Source organism: Suillus clintonianus (genome assembly GCF_016758775.1).
Source record: "Suillus clintonianus strain FC179 chromosome Unknown DEU56scaffold_18, whole genome shotgun sequence".
NCBI lineage: Eukaryota > Fungi > Basidiomycota > Agaricomycetes > Boletales > Suillaceae > Suillus > Suillus clintonianus.
In genome coordinates this window covers 296,689-316,569 of record NW_024539242.1, presented here as the reverse complement: position 1 = coordinate 316,569, position 19,881 = coordinate 296,689, and the positions used below count along the sequence as shown (strand labels likewise).

General features: G+C 48.4%; 7 protein-coding genes across 7 annotated transcripts; 4 read left to right on the top strand and 3 right to left on the bottom strand.

The window, feature by feature from the left end:
* Positions 1 to 1,910: 1,910 nt before the first annotated feature.
* Positions 1,911 to 5,218, bottom strand: DEU56DRAFT_971669 (uncharacterized protein; the record flags this gene model as incomplete). The annotated part of the gene is made up of 10 exons (XM_041359463.1): positions 1,911 to 2,572; positions 2,622 to 2,730; positions 2,852 to 3,304; positions 3,358 to 3,454; positions 3,504 to 3,679; positions 3,731 to 3,860; positions 3,913 to 4,144; positions 4,198 to 4,399; positions 4,537 to 5,051; positions 5,113 to 5,218. 10 exons carry the CDS (start codon positions 5,216 to 5,218, stop codon positions 1,911 to 1,913), a joined length of 2,682 nt encoding a protein of 893 aa, XP_041211031.1.
* Positions 5,219 to 5,498: 280 nt separating this feature from the next.
* Positions 5,499 to 8,502, top strand: DEU56DRAFT_754077 (uncharacterized protein; the record flags this gene model as incomplete). The annotated part of the gene is made up of 11 exons (XM_041349765.1): positions 5,499 to 5,507; positions 5,556 to 5,575; positions 5,653 to 5,781; positions 5,826 to 6,323; positions 6,404 to 6,728; positions 6,780 to 6,975; positions 7,030 to 7,139; positions 7,195 to 7,557; positions 7,619 to 7,933; positions 7,984 to 8,228; positions 8,388 to 8,502. 11 exons carry the CDS (start codon positions 5,499 to 5,501, stop codon positions 8,500 to 8,502), a joined length of 2,325 nt encoding a protein of 774 aa, XP_041211030.1.
* Positions 8,503 to 9,186: 684 nt separating this feature from the next.
* Positions 9,187 to 11,518, top strand: DEU56DRAFT_789422 (kinase-like domain-containing protein). Its single transcript, XM_041352534.1, has 8 exons — positions 9,187 to 9,447; positions 9,512 to 9,626; positions 9,681 to 9,737; positions 9,790 to 9,978; positions 10,039 to 10,069; positions 10,120 to 10,157; positions 10,206 to 10,421; positions 10,471 to 11,518. Exons 1-8 carry the CDS (start codon positions 9,275 to 9,277, stop codon positions 11,479 to 11,481), a joined length of 1,830 nt encoding a protein of 609 aa, XP_041211029.1. The 5' UTR covers positions 9,187 to 9,274; the 3' UTR covers positions 11,482 to 11,518.
* A 931-nt stretch (positions 11,519 to 12,449) lies between these two features.
* Positions 12,450 to 13,791, top strand: DEU56DRAFT_789410 (class I glutamine amidotransferase-like protein). Its single transcript, XM_041352533.1, has 7 exons — positions 12,450 to 12,557; positions 12,614 to 12,785; positions 12,849 to 12,984; positions 13,041 to 13,121; positions 13,184 to 13,253; positions 13,308 to 13,318; positions 13,375 to 13,791. Exons 1-7 carry the CDS (start codon positions 12,508 to 12,510, stop codon positions 13,485 to 13,487), a joined length of 633 nt encoding a protein of 210 aa, XP_041211028.1. The 5' UTR covers positions 12,450 to 12,507; the 3' UTR covers positions 13,488 to 13,791.
* Positions 13,792 to 14,686: 895 nt separating this feature from the next.
* DEU56DRAFT_197026 (CHAT domain-containing protein) lies at positions 14,687 to 17,828 on the top strand. Its single transcript, XM_041345025.1, has 3 exons — positions 14,687 to 14,775; positions 14,831 to 14,935; positions 14,997 to 17,828. The coding sequence occupies exons 2-3, from the start codon at positions 14,905 to 14,907 to the stop codon at positions 17,789 to 17,791; spliced, it is 2,826 nt and encodes a 941-aa protein (XP_041211027.1). The 5' UTR covers positions 14,687 to 14,775; positions 14,831 to 14,904; the 3' UTR covers positions 17,792 to 17,828.
* Positions 17,829 to 18,174: 346 nt separating this feature from the next.
* On the bottom strand, positions 18,175 to 19,732 carry DEU56DRAFT_197005 (uncharacterized protein). The gene is made up of 7 exons (XM_041345024.1): positions 19,582 to 19,732; positions 19,206 to 19,511; positions 19,075 to 19,154; positions 18,852 to 19,009; positions 18,696 to 18,783; positions 18,545 to 18,652; positions 18,175 to 18,473 (listed from the first exon to the last, which is right to left on the bottom strand). The coding sequence occupies exons 2-7, from the start codon at positions 19,417 to 19,419 to the stop codon at positions 18,426 to 18,428; spliced, it is 696 nt and encodes a 231-aa protein (XP_041211026.1). The 5' UTR covers positions 19,420 to 19,511; positions 19,582 to 19,732; the 3' UTR covers positions 18,175 to 18,425.
* Positions 19,594 to 19,788, bottom strand: DEU56DRAFT_732357 (uncharacterized protein; the record flags this gene model as incomplete). The annotated part of the gene is made up of 1 exon (XM_041348267.1): positions 19,594 to 19,788. A coding segment is annotated over one exon (195 nt), but the record flags the coding sequence as incomplete, so codon positions are not given.
* Between the last annotated feature and the right edge of the window lie 93 nt (positions 19,789 to 19,881).

Genomic DNA, 19,881 nt, shown 5'->3' with positions numbered 1-19,881 from the left:
TTTTTTCAAGTCCCAAATTCTCAGGGTTGTATCATCTGATCCAATGACGACCCGTTGACTGTCTTTGAAGAACGCAACTGCTGAAACTGAGTCAGTGTGGACCTGCATCATCTGCGTTGGCGCCGGCTGTGTTGTTTGCGCCAGTTGTACTGTCCGCACGGGCGTCGCGCGCCTTCTCACGGCGAGGTACACTTTTTTCGCCACATCAAGCACTCCTGACATGTCGCGTTGGTCTAGACAGAGAGACAAACGGTCAGTAATATTTCAAGTTAACGAGGAGCGTACTTGATGGTTAGGACATCATCAATCTTACATATCGTGAGTCGAGTTAGATTTCTGCCCATATTTATATCCCAACTTATGTAGCCTAGCGCCCATCCATGGTCCCTCAATTGGCTCCATGATTGCTACCACGCTGCCACAGGCTGCCACGGCGTATCTCATTTTCCTTTTTCGCATCATCACATCCCCTCTTCATAAACGCTCGTCATAAGTATATATTAACTCCTTCATCCTGCGCACAGTAAACCCGCTCCAGTGAGCATTGGTCTGGTGCTCTCATGCACAACAATCTACCGTAATCAGTTCTGCAACCAGATCTCTATTTCATTATATTCTATTCTACTCTGCATCTTCCAACATCCTTCGTAAGGTATCTTACTTCGCCACAAGATCAAGAAGGCGAAAACCACGATAGGTGTGCCTCACACTTCCGTTATCGATGATATGCCACGTCCGGGCACGCGCCCGAGCGGCGACTATTGCATCTTACCGGTCTGCATTGCTTTCCCGCTATCGGACTCGATACGGGCAGCATGGCAAGGCTGAATCAAACAATGGGTCAAGTATGGCCTAGACTTTTTCTGGGTTAGCTCCGTGATTGTTTAGCGTGACGTGGGCTCGGAAAAAATACTCGCTTCCCCAGGGGACTTTGCTCAAACTACCATCCCTAGGCCGATTTCAGTTGTGGAAATTCTTGAGCGCGATTATGTGAAAACTTTGGATATTTCGTCAGGACAGCTAGTACAGTGAACTACAATTTGAACAACGTATAGATCCCTACTCAAGATGATCGAGGGAGTACTAGATTAACAAGTTTGGCAAAGGAAAAAAATCAGTGCGTGTGATTCGGCCGAGGGATGATCGACAAGTGACTTGAGACAAACATCGCTTTCTTATCTTGAACTTTCAGCGCCGATTCCATCATGTAATCGTGGTGGTTTTCTCGCCGTTAGAGGCCTTCTAAGAGCACCGGGTGAATCTAGACAAGCGCAGGTTCTAGATATAGGAAGCGCTTGGCATCGGAATTTTCTCATCCGTACGACGTCTGGTTTCTAGTGTAGGACTTGGAAGCGAACGTGCATACGTCCAATGGACCATCGTGATTCGAATTCGAAATTAGCTGCCTCGCCGTTCGGGTCATTTGCTTTCGAGAACATAAACTGAGAAAGCATTAAAGACATGTACATATACTATTACATGCGTGAACGGGCCAAGGAAGCATCACCGACGAACAGGCGCACAGCAGTGTGCAAATCCAAATCCGTTGTTTGAATTGTTCGGGAAGCAGCACGAATGTTACATCGAGCATGTCCTGCGACGACCTATGAAACGGTGACATAGATGATGGGGAGTTTGCAAGCACTTAAGTGCACGCGAAGTGACACCCCGGAGTGGCATGACCAGACAGGAGAAGCACATATCTGCAGTGCATCAGTAAATTCACCGATTACTTATTTCGCCTTATTTCACTTAATGGCCCTTATTTCTTGCGAACGAAAATTTTGAACTACCTTAAAGGCTGCTTTTTCTAATTATTAGAAAGTGGGACCAGCGTGCAAACAAGTTCATGTGCGAAGTTCAAAAAAGTTGAATTAAAGTGTAATAAGCAAGGACCGTACAGAACAAGTCTAAAATGCGATTTCAAATGCGTGATGATCTGCGTATTTATTAACATAGAACTTGCGGAAAACATCATAAGTCTGATGGTGCTGATGTTGCGGAGGAATAAATTGAGTACCGTATATAGGAATAAGGTGTGCGGCGCGGTAGATTGAGTCAATATGAATGATGGAAATATGGGGAGAGTTGTTCGCGTGATGAGCAGGCTGTACCATCCACATTCCGTTGTCTTCGTTGGGTGAATCTCCAATTGTATCGAACCACCGCACAACTGCGCATGGGTATAATTCAGCCTTGTATGTGAAAGAGAAAAAACTCAACACTCGCGCAACGTCCATACCCCTCATCCCGTCGAGATCCGGATTCGTGTTGACGAAGACACAATCATAACGAGGGTACTCATTTCTCCATATTGGACATGCGCGAACATACTCGCGACGCATGCCCCCGATACCACTTGGATCGCTCGGGGCAAAGAATCTGGAACATGCGGAGTTGAAAACACTGATTTTGTCGTTGTATTGAGGACAACAAGTAAGGGGAACTTCGGAAGGGTCACGAGGGTCATCTGGATTGAGTTGGGTAAAGAGAAAGCGGCGCAAAAGGTTGGGGAGTTGTGGGATTGCCAATTCAACTGCTAACGCGGCAGGTGTGCGAGCTCGTTTGCGTTCTAAATAATATATTAGCCATTGGACAGAAACAGGTGCTGGAGCACTTACGAGGCGTTTTGGCCAATTCAACATGCGCTTCGACATTAGTTGGCCCGTCGTCAACTTCGGTATCGTTGTTGTTGTCGTTGGCCTCTGTGCTGTTGCTGTTGTTGTTGGCCTCTGTGCCGTTAATCATGTGCGCACTGTCCACATCGCCTGGCTCAAGATTCATAGTGCGCAGTTTTTCTATTTAAGCATCAGCGCGAGCACGATAAAGACACAATATGCTACTTACCTACTGCAAGTGCAGCTGCAGAAAGACAGGTCCCATCAAGCATTTTGCGTTGGGTGAAATCAGCACGCGATGCCGCGAGTTTATCAAGACGTTGATTTGTGACCAACATTTGGCCAAGGGCCTTGTACCGGCTGGAACGCCGCCATGGTTCCTTCACGGCTTTGATATGCTTTGCTTCGGTGATCGATGAGCACAGGCCATTCGGGGCCCCAAAAAGACGAATGAGGAGTACATAGTGTTGAAGTGAGTGTTGGCGAGGGAGTGAGAATGTAGATACAACACCAATCGTTTCGAAAGTTTGTCGGTATCGATGAAAGCGGTCGAGAGCTTCTTGTATGTTCTTGAGAGTCTTCTCCGTAATGACGCTACGCCGGACGAAGTAGCAAAAATCGAGGAAAGCTCGAAATGTTCGAACTATATCTACAGGGACATGTCCCTCGATGGCGGACAAGTATACCTTAGCTATGTGTAAGTACAACATCAGTAGTCCAATCTGTGAGAAGAACGTACCTTCATCAGTGCCTTTGAATCGTCGCCGGTCCATTGCTTGAAGCCTCGTCCTTGCGGGAAACGTCGAAGGCCAGCGAAGGCGGGAACAGCAGCAATTCTAGATAACTGGTGAGATAGCTAAATAGATTATTAAATAAAACCTTTACCTTCGGTCAATATCATCCATGATGCGCTGGGCCTCTTTCTTCGAGTGCGTCTGATACAGATACTTCTCGACCCATTCCACAAGATGGTCTTTAAATGTGCCTTTGATGAGCTGGTGAAGGATATCGGGGGCAATGAGCTCATGGATATCAGCGCGAGGGAAATCGTTTGTGAACGGCTGATAAAGTGTTAAGAAGTTGCAAAAACGTAGCACGAAAGATGGACTTACAACGAGATCACCGACGATACCATACTCGTCCCACAATTCACCAAGGGTCCCCTCCTCGACAAGCACATCTGTGTGATGACGACAGCGCCAACCGGCCTGCTCGTCTAGATTGATACGTGAAGATAAACATCTGTCCAATAATGAGTCTAAGTAGTCAACTAGAAAGATGCACGAGTACATACCTTGGGCACCAGCCACGCACGATGCACGTCAATAACACTTGCTCTTCGTAGTCTGCTATATACAGTCCCAGACCGTATATAACACGGCGAAAATGGCCATCGCCAAATCGCGCGACTTCGTACTTCGTGATACCGGGTCGAAGTGTCTCGAGGATCTTGGAGAGCGAGCAGTGAAATAATTGCCGGCGGAACTTTCGGAACATTACATCCCCAGTTGCATGTTCCTTAGTTGCTAGTAGCTCGGATAAGCAATGTAAGAATATATGTTAGACAAATGAAACTTACTTTTGGGAATAGCAAGAAACCCAATGATACTTACTGCGTCACGATGAGCTCGTCGGACATTGTTGCGAACATTGCCGATAGACGCATAGAGTGGGTAATATTCGTTGTTTCCCGTTGCGACAGATACGGTAGTCTTGTCGCTGCCCAAAATAACAGGTACGAACGTGGATCCATGTGATTCCGGATCCTCTGAGATTATGTCCTGGAAACAATTGTTAATGATAAGTTGCAATACGTTAATAGCTAATGATTAGTTGCAATACATTGATAGCTAATGATAAGTTGCAATACGTTGATAGTTGCAAAACGTTGATAGTTGCAAAACGTTGATAGACTCACCGCCTGATCCCATACCCAATCACCGGACATGAAATCCCTCCACTGACGCTCATCACCATCGGTCAAGAATTCGCGGTAGGGTCGGTAATCGAACTCTTCGATATAGTCTGGATTCGCAAGCATATTGCGAACAACTTCTCGTGGATCACGGTACCAGACGTCAAAGTCTTGGTCCATCCACGGCGGCACATCAGCGGCTGGTCGTTCACCATTGTATCGAACTGAAAACGATTGCCATTTGACATCACCGAGTGGTGTTTTGTCAATGGTTTTATGAAGGTCGCGGAAATCTGCAAATGGAGGCTTATCGCCGTGTTTCTGGAGGGTTGAAGCCCAGAGATCGAGTAGCTTATTGATCTGGGCTGCAGGTGTCTGATTCTCGGTGAAAAAAAATTCCGCGGTTTCAAACTCGATACGGTTTCGGTAAGGCGTCCAGTCGTCAGGAGATTTATCAGAGAGTGGCTTTGGTGGGCTTCCAGGGGGAAGAAATGTGCCGTTCTCGTCACATGGACGAGCTAGAAAATATACGGTGAAATATGGTTAGAAAGTTGTTCTAATAGCAAAGTAAAGTATTACCGTCGAGGTCCTTGTGAAAGTTCCGATATAGACGGTCTCCTGGCCCCCAGAACTCAACGTTGATGCTGGGAGCTGGTGAGTCCCGTGTCCCATCGTGATCCGTCATATTCGGGTCATCATGTTCGGCTTCTTGAAAGTCAAATTGTGCCTCAGGCTGCTCAGGTGCCGGAGGGTGCTCTTCCAGCTCTTCAGAAACACTGGGATGATAAGCATTAGCTGCCCTTGCAATTGTAGGATGCGCTGCGTTCCAATGTTTCGTTCGTCCCGCTTGAGTTTTGAAATAACGCCGACAATTTGAGCGTCCGCAAGGAAGTTGCAGTGCGTTGTGATCCCGTCGAGAGTTCTGGTTCCTTTAGACAATATTAGCCAGTGAGGAGCGTGAAAAAATGGAGTATGTACATAGTTTATACTTAGCGTTAAGAAAACAAACTTTCGGTTGAAAGCAAACCGAGCTGCCAGCCTAGTAAGTGTTGGGGTCGTAATCAGTATGCGTTGTCCATGTTTGGGATCAGGGTAGCGCACTTAAAAGTTTTCACTTAGCTTAGACCGTCTCTTGTTGCTCCCTGCTACCCGCAAATTCCTGTTCACCTCTCTTGCAGCTTCTTACGTGCAACTTTCACCTCAACATGCCTGCTCAACGTGCCGCTACCACTCCGACTCGTCGTACTCGTGCGTCTAACGCAACTGCGCATCCAGGTGCCATCCTCTTACAGGCAAAAAAACCCCGACGCACGACAGAAGAAGTTGCAGCTGCCCGAGAAGAAAAGGCGGGCAAAGGTAGCAGCACAAGCAGCTGCTGCTGAGGCAGGTGCTAAGCGTGTGGCCGGTATAGAGCTGGAGATGGAAGCGAAACAGACGAATGTGCTGACGAGGAAGGTCAAGGGAGTCCGCCCTCGTCCGACGCCTTACAAAGGCAAGAAGGCTGCAAAGGACAGCCCAGATATTGCAGCAGCCTGTGGTGGAGGTGATGATGAAGTCGGAACCAATCAAGGGTTGGGAGTACTCACTCAGAAGGCTGATGTGCCAATGGATATCGACAACGACGCTGTCGATCAAGACTCACACACTAAGAGTGGTACGATCAAGAAGAAGGTTATCAAAGCTTCGATGAAGGATGCTGTCAATCAAGCGCGTAATGAAATCAAGCGGAACACTGCTGATTGCGGAGATAAGGCAGCACGTGTGGATAAGAAAGGCAATGTACTTGATGCGTAAGTCTCTACTTCACACTCATCATGCTTCTACTCACGGAGTCAACCATGTTCTTCCTCAATTTAACTCTGAACCGCAGGAAACAGCCTGAATTGGCTCTCACCAACAAAGTGAAGAACTGGGCTTCAGGCGTCAAGACGCCCATCAAATCTCAGCACGCGAGTCACGCAACTCATACTTCGGCATCACCTCCCCCGTCAACAATTTTTTCTCGCCTTACAGGCTCTTCCATTACCTCTCACAGCACAACTCTGACTGATGCTTCTAAATGTCCTCCTCAATGTATTGGTGCAGCTGAGGATGCGCTCACTGGAGGTTTTGCCGACGATGAGGATGAAGATGACGAATTAGAACGCCTGGCTGCGCATGGGATAACTGCCAAGGAAGGGAGGTCAGCTGCAGCGGTAACTGTTCACTGATCTCCCACCAGAAATTTCCACTGATAATGTTCAAAGATGACGGTTACTCTCACAGTCGATGACTCCGATGACGAGTCAGGGATTCCAGCAGAGTTCCGTGCTCCATTCACCCAGTTGTCGCCATTAGGTCCGACCAGGGTTGCCGACACCAGCAACGTCCTCAAAAGGAAGGCTTCTGAAGTCCTCGATCTTATCTCTGGCAGTGAAATTGATGAGTTTTCGGACGACGAAAGTGAGTCAGCGCTGTTTGCTGATGCCAACACCCTGAAACTCACTGCACCTCTAGTCAACAATACAATGGACATCGACCTACCGGACGAGATCGATCAGAAGCATGAAGCGGAGCCCGAGAAGCCCAAAGTGAAGCTAGAGAAGCCTTCCCGCACTACGACTTCGGTGAGCATCCAACCGTTTGGTTAACTAGTCCTTCCTGACACAAGTTTTTCATTAGACAACGGTCATGACCACAGACGTCAAACCTTTGCCAACTAAAAAGGTGAAAGTGGAACCATCTTCGACATCTATCAGTGATGCTCCCGCCCCCAAGGAACAGAAATCTGTCAATGTCGACACACCGCACAACGAGCTGAAGCCCCGAGCGCAATACCGAAGCTGCGACCTCCCTGAACAAGTGCAAGCAGACAACCGCTGGGCCAAAAAGTTCCTTCCGACGATGATATTGTGGGCTGGCAGCCAAGAATCCCTCTGGACAATCCCAGATGTGACTCTGCTCACACACATTCAAATCATTTTTCAGGCAATCTACCCAGACTTGAAACTTACCATTGTTCTGAATGGTGCCGTTTTTTCGCTCGTAGGTGCTTCTTGCTCCAGATGTCAAAAACATTTTCTCACTGTATCGACTCCATACTCAGACTGTTCAACGTCTTTCTGAGTGGCGGAGCAACTTTGGCTCTACAGCCATTGTGCTTATCTACGATTTTCTGATGAGCAACAGCGACTGCGACCCAGAGGTTCTTGCAGGGCTCCTTTTGAAGAATTATGCCTTCATCTTTGAGGATATGGACAAGCGTGACCCCGACGGTGCATTCCACTCTGTATTCATCCTGCAGCTCCTTGGAAAGGCTCACCTCAATGTCGTCGACGGTCACGCTAATATTCCCGCATTGAAAACCAAAGACCTCGCATCGAAAGGGATGGCCGGTGTTATTGGATTTTGCGCTACAGCAGTAAGTCTATTTTCTTATCATCAATGATCCCTCTCGATGAATTCGCATAGCTTGAGCGCGCCGTCACATTAATTTCGGACGGTGATATCAAAGTCGAGGATATCTTAGCGTCGACCACATCTCGCGGCAAGGTGGTCATCAAGCTGCCCAAAGTACTCAACAAGCTCACTGGCAAGGAGACCAGCGCTCCGTATATGTTTTCGCGTGATCTCTGGCATAAAGCGAACACTGGGTACATGAAGAGCATCAAGAAGAAGAGCAAGGACTTCGTTGAAACTACAGTAGAGATGGCGCGGTCAGCTTTGAACGAAAGCACCGCTGCGGATGCAGCCATTTCGCACAGCTCTGATGATGACCGTGCCTTTTTGTGTATGTATAATCTTTCCCTCTTGTGCATCGTTCTCTGCTTTATTTATTTGTCGTGTTCACCATGCTGATTTTGTGGATTTGACAGAGCCATCCGCTGCCCCATGGGCCTTCACGAATCAGCACCATCCTCAACCTGCTATCATTGTTCATATGCTCCTCTGGTACCATTTTCTACTGCTCTCCGACTACTACACGCATAAGCTACCATTGATTTTCGCTGTTTTATCTTCCCTTAGTGATCCACTTAATTGCTTTCGCGTCGTGCTTTTCTGAATGGACAATGCCCTTTTTTCTGCTTTATTTGTGATATGAAAGTAAACTAAGTTCGAAATAAGTGAAAATTCAGACGATGAGTGGCCTTTTTCAACCTGGCGGTCACTTATTTCAGCCTTTGCTTATTTCGCCTTATTGTGTGTGAAAAGTTGACAATAAGTCAGAGTAAGTAACTTGTCGTTTTCCTGATGCACGCCGGCGCTGTCGATATCCTAGAAGAATCAGTAGAAGCACCCAACACAACACGAAAACCCACGAAAACATCAAACAAACAGATAAAACCCCGCGAGTCCATATATTTCAACCTACATCTACTGACCCTTCTCATCGCAGCTTTCCTTTTGTGCTTACTGTGTTGTCCCACCAGACGATACGGGGAGTACGAGTCCGAATCACGCCACATCAGAGGATATCATTAATATACATACGAAAAAGGTGCAAATGACGAAAAATGTCCAACATAGGGTCTACGACCCCAAAGGACTCAATCTGATGCAAAAAAAAAAAAAAAAAAAAAAAACATAACATCATCGCAGCGCGCGTCTTCAGTCTCCCGTTGCTTTGTTACACTACATATATATTACTTTACTACGACATGCATAATATAGCAAGACAGTCATTTTATCTAACACATTTACATCATCCGAGTCAGTATATACTGTCATTGCGCGATTCCTGGATCCATCATGCCACGAGGCGATGCCGTATCAACAAAGTTTGCTTCTCGGAGCATGTTCTGCAGCATGGCTTCAAGTTGCCAGGCGGCTGCCTACTGAGTGGCTTGCATCAGCTTGGAAACTGACCAGGTTCACGTCCTATCCTATTACCTGCCGCAAAGTAGCCCTACCCATGACTGAACCCGCACCTGAAAAGTGAGTCATGACTCATTTGAGTCGTCTCCCATAATGTCCCTGGACCCTTCCTCATATTTTGCAGCAATAGCCCTATTGACTTCACATCTCAAATTTCTGAGCTTGGACATCCATGTACATCTGGTTCATTTGGCGTGGTTTATCGGCACACCATCAAGACCAGCGAAGGCACAGTAGAGGTTTGTCTTACCAACTTGTCTGAGCCCATCAATCATCTATTCAATATCCATCAGGTCGCAGTGAAAGTGTTCAAGATTGATCCTGAGAGAGACATGAAGAAACATGAGAAGGTCAGTCATCTAGAGATGATTCAAATCCCACTTATCTCGATAATCTATATAGGCAATGCGTCGGGAACTCAAGGTGTGGTTTAGACTGTCAAAACACCTAAATATCGTGCCGCTAGTTGGTTACGCACACGTCGAGTCTCCGAGTCCATTGCTGGCCCTCATTTCGCAATGGATGCCCCTTGGGACATTATCTGTGTACATCGAGGGAGGTGGAATTACCGCTTCCGCTAAAGCTGAATTGGTGAGTCCCTCGTTCATAAGAATCACATTCGCCAGGGATTTAGGGATTTTATTCTATAAGGTCATGGGCGTCGCTGATGGCTTGAATCACCGTTCGTCGATGCTTGTCAAGTCGTTATTCTTGTTCATGATGTCTACCCAGTGCACTCGGAGAATGTCATTCACGGAGACCTTCACCCCGTATGTATGCTCGTTTTTGTGGATGTTGCACTCATCCAAAAGCCTAAGGGGAATGTGCTCATAGACGGCTCGGGGAATCCACGTCTCACAGATTTCGGTCTCGCAACAGTCGTAGGTGACTCAGAGTTACAGCCGTCCACGACCACTGCGAACCGCCAGTTCAACCCTCGATGGCGTGCGCCTGAAGTCATCGGAGTCGTCGGTGAGCCTGAAAGACCGACTTTTAAGAGTGATATCTACTCTTTTGGTGCTGTTATGTTATTTGTGCGATCTCTGTCTTTGCTGCAGCTCTATCCTAAGTTTTCCTTCTCAGATTGTTTCGGGGGATATACCATGGAAAGAGAAGAACTCTGCTCGAATCTGCATCGCGCTATCGAAAAAAGCCGCACATGCACGTCCCACCAACATCCTTGACGATCACTGGAAACTCGTTCAAAAATGCTGGGTTTGGAACCCGCAGGCCCGCCCAGGGGCAGCGGAGGCCGTTAGATACATGAACGATCACTTGAAATCTATTCAAAAATTGGACCTGCATGATTGTACAGGAGAACTGAAATCCACGAGATCTGGTGCAACGAAGAACATTGTTATTTTTGGAGAGACTGGCGTCGGGAAAAGCTCCATCATCAACCTCCTAGCAGGGCGCCAGCTTGCTAAACCCTCTCCAGACGCCAAACATTGTCTATTGTCCTATCGAGCGTATGATGTTCCCATCAACGGCGCATTGTATCGCATCTATACTACTGCCGGGGTCGACGGCAACCGCATGGACCCTAGCGGATTTCTCGACGCTGTCACGAATTCCGACAAGTTGATGAAGGAGCTGAAAGATAGAGGAGGAGTCCACCTGCTGCTGTACTGCATCAAGGGGGGCAGGATACCATCAACGTTAGTCACCAACTACAGGCTATTCTATGAATTTTTCTTCGAGGAGAAGATACCAGTTGCGCTCATCGTTACTCACCTGGAGGGGGAGGATCACATGGACGATTGGTATACACGAAACAAGGGATCGTTGGACCGCCATGCAATAAAGTGTGTTGATCATGCTTGTATCACTGCGGCGGCAAATCTGGACCCGAAATATAGGAAGAAGTACGACGCATCCAAGGAAGAAGTGCGCAAATTGATCACACGGCATGAGGACACGGTGGTGGACTGGAATGGAGGGTATGGGTGGTTTGTCAGGTTCGTGGGAAAGTTTAAAGACACATTAATGGGGCGTCCAAGCAAGTCAGACATTCTTGGTGTCCTCACGAAGCGTTGTGGGATGGAGGAGAGCCTAGCAAAAGAAGTGATTCAAAAATTAACTACTACCGGATGACAGGACTTTCGCTATGTTTACTCATTACGATAGCTAGGGGATGTATACCAGCTGTAAACTACAGTAATGGCCAGCGGCCTCAGCCTGCAGCAAGGAAGCCAGCTGGCTACGATGACGATCCTAAGCTAACTAGAACATGCATGATACCTACATCGACAATAATGACAAAAGGTTTGTAATGCAGCAACAGAAGACTTACCAAGCCATTGACAAGGTTTTTGAACATTGTTGCAACGTTAATGCGCTGACGTGGTACTAGTAACATTGAATGTCAAAACGTTCGACGACGACGTATGACATGATGTAGTCCACGTACTGACTAAACCGTGGAAAGGGAAACCCCGAATGGCCAGTCCTTGCCCTTGGGACCCCTAGTGTATCGCTATACCAGTTCATCGACAACACGAACAATGTCTATGATCATGTCACCGATTCATGTGCTTAAGCAGCGAGAAGCTTGAGATAGATGGAGGAGGTGAGGCATGGTTCGAACTGGCAGGTGCCTGGCCTTGAGGTCCAATTGCTCCAGAAGCCTCGGAAATGTATGGACATAGAGTATCCCCGTCTGGAAGCAAGGGAGGTTCAACGTGCAAGATCTTGCTGGCTCCGTTCAGTAAAGATCCTAGGGAGAAGTAGCATTCCTCATTCACTCCGCTTGGCTTCTGAGGTGATACAGGGAACAGAAATTCTCCGTCCCGCCATCCGCTTGAGCCCAATATCAGATTGCGAGATACGCAGCGCTAGAAAAGGGCGAGTTGTGAGAGAAGAGGCTACTTTTCTCCCATAGCATGATGTCAAATGAGCCAAGCGCTGGGGCATAAATTCTGCGACGACGAGAGAGTGAGGCATTCAATGGTACTGCTCAGGCTCACTCAGGGGATCATGATAGATCGGTTTTTTCCGAGTCATTACAGCGCACCTTCCTTTTTAGGGTTTCATCAATATTCACCTAAAGCTTGCTTTAGCTTGAAAGCTTGACTCCGAACACACCATACTGTAACAACGGCCCAGCTCTTACTACAAAATATGGTCAAGGCTTTGATTCTCATCGCAGATGGAACGGAAGAAATGGAGTTGTAAGACACAATCATCCCCTAATTAAAGCACTAATGATCACTCACTCGGGTATTAGTACGATCACATACGATACGCTCGTCCGCGCTGGGATAGAATGCACATCCGCATTTATCCCCAGGGGTCTCTCACCATACGGATCTTCTGATACAAGTCCTCCGCTTGCAGTTTGCTCGAGGCAAGTGAAGATCCTTCCTGATGTCACTCTGGACCCCCTTGATGCCGGTCCGGTGGGTACTTTCCACTTTTTGAAGCGTGTCCAAGGCAAAGCTTATAGTATCTTGCTTCTTCAGGAGAAGTACGATGCCCTCATCATCCCTGGTGGCATGGGTGGTGCCGTGACAATGGCAGGATCGACAGAGGTGCAAAACCTGGTTCGTTCTTACTACAACCACCCAGAGAAACGAATCATTGGCATGATATGCGCAGGTATAACATATTTCGATCGTATTCGTGATTTATGGAATGTATGTTTGTTTTGCAAGGTTCCAAGGTCGCGATCACAGCGAAGCTTCCTGGTCAACCGATCACGTCGCACCCATCTGTTCAGAACGAGTTCCCAGACCGTAAGTCGCGGCAAAGTTGACGAGGATCATTGGTGTAGCTTCTTTGTTGCGCACTGCACTAGATTTTGACTACAAGGAGGAATGTGTAGTCGTGTCAGATGCCCTCCCAGACAAGGCGACGCTCGTCACAAGGTGAGTCAATATTGTGATTCGTTAGCTGTTGACCCTGTTGACCTTGATCTCCAGCCGCGGACCAGGTGAGTTGCAGGGTTTCACTACATGTCTTTATTGCCTCTTCACGGTCACTGAATAGGAACTGCGTTCCCCTTCACATTCACGCTGATCGAGCTCTTGTGCGGGAAGGCAAAACGCGACGAAGTCGTAGGACCTATGATGTTCCCATCCGGCACTGGGTATCCGTTCTGAGTGGAGTCGACGGGTCAAACGCGGTGGTGCAACTTTCTATGCTGAACAGGAAGCCATCCTATGAGCTGCCATGTAAGGGTTTGACCACTTCAATGTATGAGCTGTTGAAGGATGTGGAAAAGTTTGTGTCAAAACGTTAGAGCTAGTTCGGAAACCCGATGCTGGCTGGGTGAACATCGGACATTGCCAGGGCGTGCGAGCGACAAAGGGCTATATGGTGTATAAAGGTTGAATAGGTAGTAACGAGTGAGCTATCAACTTGGAAGTCTTGGAAGGTATCAAAGGTTGCGAACGAGTGTATTAGGTCATGTGATCATGAGACGGTTACGGTTGCACATATGTACCTTCGGAAATATAAAATCGATTCTACTTTCGCCTTATGCATTTGCTAAATGGTTTCGCTGATCAGTGTCTAACTAAGCTTGACATTACGTCCACTTCTCTAGCACAGGCCCTAGTCAGTCATCTTTTGGTCTCAGCGCTTATAGTGTAATCATATACCGGCGCCTATCGTGTCGAACGGCGCTCAACAACATGGAAATACACGTGCAGCCATCATCTAAACCCTCTTCTCCTCTCCCTCTCAGTCGAACTCCATCCACGGTCCCCATATCCCTGCCCCAATCTTCTCCTACCGCTCCTACCAATCACCACTAAGCCCATCCTCGATCTTCGTTGTTTGCTTCATCGTACCATCATGCCGGGTAGCTTGACAAGCCAATTTATCAGACTTGAGGGCAGGTCACTCCATATAACATTCGTATCTGTTTTGTGATCCTCACGCTCTATCTACAGTCATCAGTGCAAAAAGACTCAAAGTCCCCTCCAGGCGCATTCCCGCTGGTATTTTCATATCCATCAATGTCGACTCGAGGAGACGCTGGAAATCAGCCATCAGAGTCTTATCATCCGATGAATCTGTAGCGTGGGGAGATACTGTGACCCTGTAAAGTTCATGGAAGCTTTCGGACGCGATTCTAGAACTCATCTTCTGTACTGGTAGTTCATTAGATGCGTCACCCAAATTATCAGTGGAGATTAGAGCAACCTTTGAGCTCGACCGAATGCTGGGAAATGGTGAAATCGTCGGAAAACGTCAAACATCGTGGCATGGGCTACTCAATCGCGGATGTGAGATATTCGGTAAGTAATTCACTTCTCATTCATGCACATCTACTTACATCCCGTAGAACTGTCCTTCCCACCCGTTCGTGGTGTCCGTCCTTCCCTTACGCTGAAGGCCACTCTTGTACATTCTTGCAACAATCGGGACGGTACATTGTTTGATGTGAGTCACACTGGGCCTCTGCTGTTAGCTGTTTCTGACTGAACGCCAACTGTAGTCCATCGGCGACTGCAAGATTGCTCGGGACACAGATGCAGGCCACGCACGACTCGCCGAATACGTGTCACAGAGATGGAAGAGAGTATCTCACCTGAAAGATATTGTGCAGCATTTTAAATTGGTTGTGGACCAGTGTCCGGTCGACCATCCTGACCACGCAGCAGCTCTCACCAACCTTGCATGGGCCCGCCTTCGGGGTTATATTCAAAACGATCTTCAAGACATTGATACCACCACTTCCCTCTTCCGCGAAGCCCTTGCATTGCGTCCGCAGAGCCACCCAGATCACGCATTATCTGTCTATCATCTCATTTTTGCATTGAACTGGCGCTATAGAAAGGAGGACACCACCGTCGCCATCCAAGAATCCGTGCAACTATGCTGCAAGCTACTGCCCCTCTGTCCACAGGGCACTTACCTGCGTAGCACCGGCATAGACAGTGAGGTAGATTATGTGATCGACGAATGCAACAATCTTCCGAACGATGCATCAGCTGAAGGCATCCACCTTCGACGAGTCGTGCTTGAGCTCGGTCCTCTGGGCCATCAACGCCATCCCATTACCCTCGCCAATCTGGTAATCGCACTTAAATTACACTTTCACGCACACGGCAACATTGATGATCTAGAAGAGAGCATACAACATGGTCGTGAAGCTATTTCTCTGTGCCCAGAGGATCATCCTAATCATAGTGCCTCTCTGCATAACTTGGCAAGCTTACTCCAGTGCCGCTTTGATCACCAAGGCAAACCACATGACCTCGACGAGGCTATCTCCATGCATGAAGAAGTGCTGCTCCTGAACCCTATCTGGCTTAGAGGGAGCAATTCCATTCTGGACTCCCTAGGGTGCGCCCTCAACACCCGTTTCCAGAATTACGGTGACGTTGATGACATCAACCGAGCTGTCAGCCTCCATCGCGAGGCACTGGCGTTGACCCCACCTGGACATCCATTTCATGACACCATGCTTAACAACCTTGCCCTCGCGCTCGCAATCAGATATAATTTGCGCGTCATCGAGGATCTTGATGAGGCCATTGATCTATATCGCGAATGCCTTCGGTTAAAACAGGTTCATGATCCAACGTACCCTACAAATCTTTACAATTTGAGCTACGCGCTCTGCGTTCGTTTCACGCGAACTGGGAACATTGAAAATGTCGAGGAGGCCATTCGGCTCTGCCAAGAGTCATTGGTAGCTCTGCCTTTACTGCACCCGGGTAGGTATTACAGCTATCAGTGGCTGCAGGAAGGCTATTTGTCTCGTTTCCGAGTACACCACAACCCCGCTGATCTATCACTTGCGGTGGAGAACTGCAGACTGGCATCGAAGCACCCTACTCAAGGCTTTACGCATCGTATTGCAACTGCCTTGGACTGGGTTATTCATGCTGAAGATCATCAACACGACTCTGCCCTCGAAGCATACCAAATATGCTTGGAGCTGTTCGACAACCACGTAATGACGCGATCATCGATCATCTCACGGCGCGAGGCTGCAACCGCTTTCTGCTGTGCGCAGTCACTCCCAGTAGATGCAGCATCATGTGCTGTTCGTTCCAATGACCTGCAACGAGCGGTCGAACTCTTGGAGCAGGGTCGTGGCCAGCAATGGTCACTGGCCTCTCGACTCAGAACTCCGCTGGAAGACCTGGAGTCTGCGAGTCCGCAACTAGCTCAAAGACTCGCGGAGCTCAGCAAGGGCCTGTCTGATGCTCAGGGTTCCGCCGGCAGCACTGACAGAGCTGCTGCTGATTGGGCAGCAACCGAATACAGGAGGCTTGCAAGGCAATGGGAAGCTGCAGTGGCTGAAATCCGTGATATTCAAGGTTTCTCGCGATTCCTGCTCCCGCCGTCGTATACAGAGTTGCAAGCGGCAGCACGCCATGGTCCAGTAATCATTCTCATTGCGAGTCAATACTCATGCAATGCCATTATTGTCCCAGCGTCAGGAGAACCCCATCATATTCCCTTATCGTCTATCACTCTCGCAGATCTGGATGATCTCAAAGGTCGATTCACCAGGGCGATACAGCAAGCATCTCATATGGGCCTAACGGAATCAAGGACGGACCTGATAGTCCTCTTGCGGATAGTATGGGATGAGATAATGGTACACATCGTCAACGTACTTGAGCATGTCCTCAAATTACAGCGCGGGTCTCGAATCTGGCTGTGTCCAACTGCAGCTTTCACATCCATTCCTCTCCACGCAGCTCACCCCTTTCAAATGAAGGCAGACCGCTCTGGGAAGCAGCCATGCCTGGAGGATCTCTACATATGCTCTTACACGCCGACACTTTCGGCGCTGATCAGATCCAGACATATGATGAAGAATCGTGTGCCTCCGTCCTTCGTGGCAATCGGACAGGGTCAACCACGTGCAGGGAAAGGCAAGGCGCTCTTAGCTGTCGACAGCGAGCTCGAGCTTGTCCATAAGCTTGTCCCCGCGACGGCTAACCGTTCCACTCTATCTGGCCACGGAGCTACACGAGCAGGTGCACTAGATGCTTTGGAACAGAACTCATGGGTGCACCTCGCTTGTCACGGCAAGCAGGACCACAACCAGCCTTATAATTCCCATTTCGTCATGAAGGATGAACCTCTCACGTTGCTCGACATCATGGAGAAAGATATTCCACATGCTGAGTTCGCGTTCTTGTCGGCGTGTCATACCGCCGCCGGCGATAAGGAGACACCCGACGAAGTCATTCATCTCGCAGCTGGACTTCAGTTTTCGGGGTTCAAGAGCGTCGTTGGCACGCTGTGGGAGGTCGACGACGCTGTTGCAAAACATGTTGTTGAAGCTTTCTACAAGAATATGGTCAAGAATTTGAAGGATGGCAGCTTCATGGATTGTACGAAGGCGGCTTGGGCACTCAACCGTGCTACGCACGCCGTGATGACGAAAGTGCCGCTCGAGCAGAGGATGGTGTTTATTCATATCGGTGTGTAGTTCTACGTCGTATTTCTTCGTCTGTTACATATTCGCAAGTTGTTTATCTGTGATCCTCTTTCACCCTAAATTTTCAGACACTACCCTGATACTCTTGCGCTCGTGTTATCTCGCTTTTGTATTCTCTCGTGTTATTGTTCACTAAAATCTTTAATGTCCCTGAGTATTTGAATAGCTTGCAGCCTCGTATTCTGCTTGAGTACATCATGATAGTAAGAGCCGACTCACACCTTCCAGTCACACCATTCTTCAAGCAAGGCCTTCTGCACCATAGAACTTGACATGCGCACTCATCGAAGTTGGTAGCTTCGTCGATCCCGGATGGGTGCCTTGACTTGTGACCCATCTATGCACCACTTACATTCGCTTTGACGCTATCGCCAGTCTGCCAATGAGATATGCACTTATATGGCTGACATTGCAACATTCATCTCCTATGGTGAGTACTCATGATCAATTATTGATTGCTCGTACTGTGCAAAAGCACAAGGGCTCGACACTCTCATGGTACCTCCTCAGGCCTCAAGCCTACCTCTCGTTAATGTTACAAGGAGGTGCTTATTTTTCTCTGTGATGGACGCATTCATTCACTGGTGCCTATCACTGCTATCAGGCTTTCCAGCGCATCTCGCGGTCATTGCGCGTGCAGAAATTGCAGCTGGATGTGGGAATGGTGCGTGTGCTATTCAGCATGGAAACAAATGAGGCGAACATTAGTGAAGGCTACCCTACTTTCTGGCGCCGTTCGCCAACCTTGATACTTGAAAGCCACTGAAACGCATCCATACTTGCAGCTCTGCCATAACGTGCATAACCACATGTCATCGTCATCATTGTGGGCACCCCAAAGATATGTTGAAACTGCAGCTTTAGCATAATGCCGGGAATATCGAGCGTGGCTAACCCAGGAATGTCCAGAGGGAAGCAGTGCACCACGGGCCCGTGCTGCAAATCCGTGGTGTGGTTGGAGGACGAGATTATGATCTTTGCCTCTACTCGCAAACAGGCCCGTAAGTGTGGTTGTTGGTACCCAAGGGGGAAGAAGTGCAGTCGCTCTCACTTCAGCCAAAATTCCGCGAGGCCCAATAGGTGCTGATAGAAGTGACGGGTGGCATCAGATGCTGTTGGTGGATGACGGAAAGACTCGTCTGTAAAAAAACGTGAGCATTGCAAATGAGGGCATTTAGGCGCTTGAGTGCTAGCCGTATGGCCGACTTTCTGTGATAAGGAAGATGCGATCCACTGAATGTAGGGGCAAAGGTACACGGCGGATAGTTGCGTACCTCCATAGTTTCAGCATTAACCGGCCGTAATCTGAGAGTTCTGTCCTTGGACCATGTGATGAGCTGGTACTCTCCTCCCTCTGTTGCCATCAAATTACACGACGGTTGACTTCTGGAGTGCGCGCGCTCACTTAATACTCTCATCCTCCACACGAATTCCTTCACCAGATCTGTGTGTCCCTCAAACACTTCTGCGGTGGGTTGGTTGAGGCGAATCCGGCGATGGCGCCTTCTCCTTGTCTGGTACAAGTCTAATACTATTCGGCCTACAAACGAAGACATTTTGGGGCGGAAGGAAGTGGACAGAGCCGGTGCTACGGGGGCACCTGATGAAAATTGGGGCATGCGCGGGCGGTCAGGACCAACAGGGCTCGTTGTGGATGCAGGGGATGGAACATGTCGATACGTGGATGTTGAATGCAGGCAAGGGAGTGTGCCTACATGTGCGAAACACAAGGAGAACGCGAGATCAGCAATGTCGAGAGAGGAAATGATCTTCGGACATACCTAAAGGCTAGACTACCTTGACAAGGTCGGTAATGGGGATAAACGAGGGTGCGGGTATTGGACGATACATTGGGATGAGATACAGAGTCTGGTGTAGGTGGCAGGTATGACTAGAACCAGTTCACGGTGCCATAGCCTCCAAGATATATTCTCAAGCCTTCGGCCATCCTGAAATGACTCTCTGCACTTTGTGAAAACTAGAAAGAGACAGTATATTAAGAAGTGACTGTGAACTGAGAAGGCACGTAGGACTTACGATTTCAGAGAGCGGTGAGGACATCAAGATACTTCACTGCATCG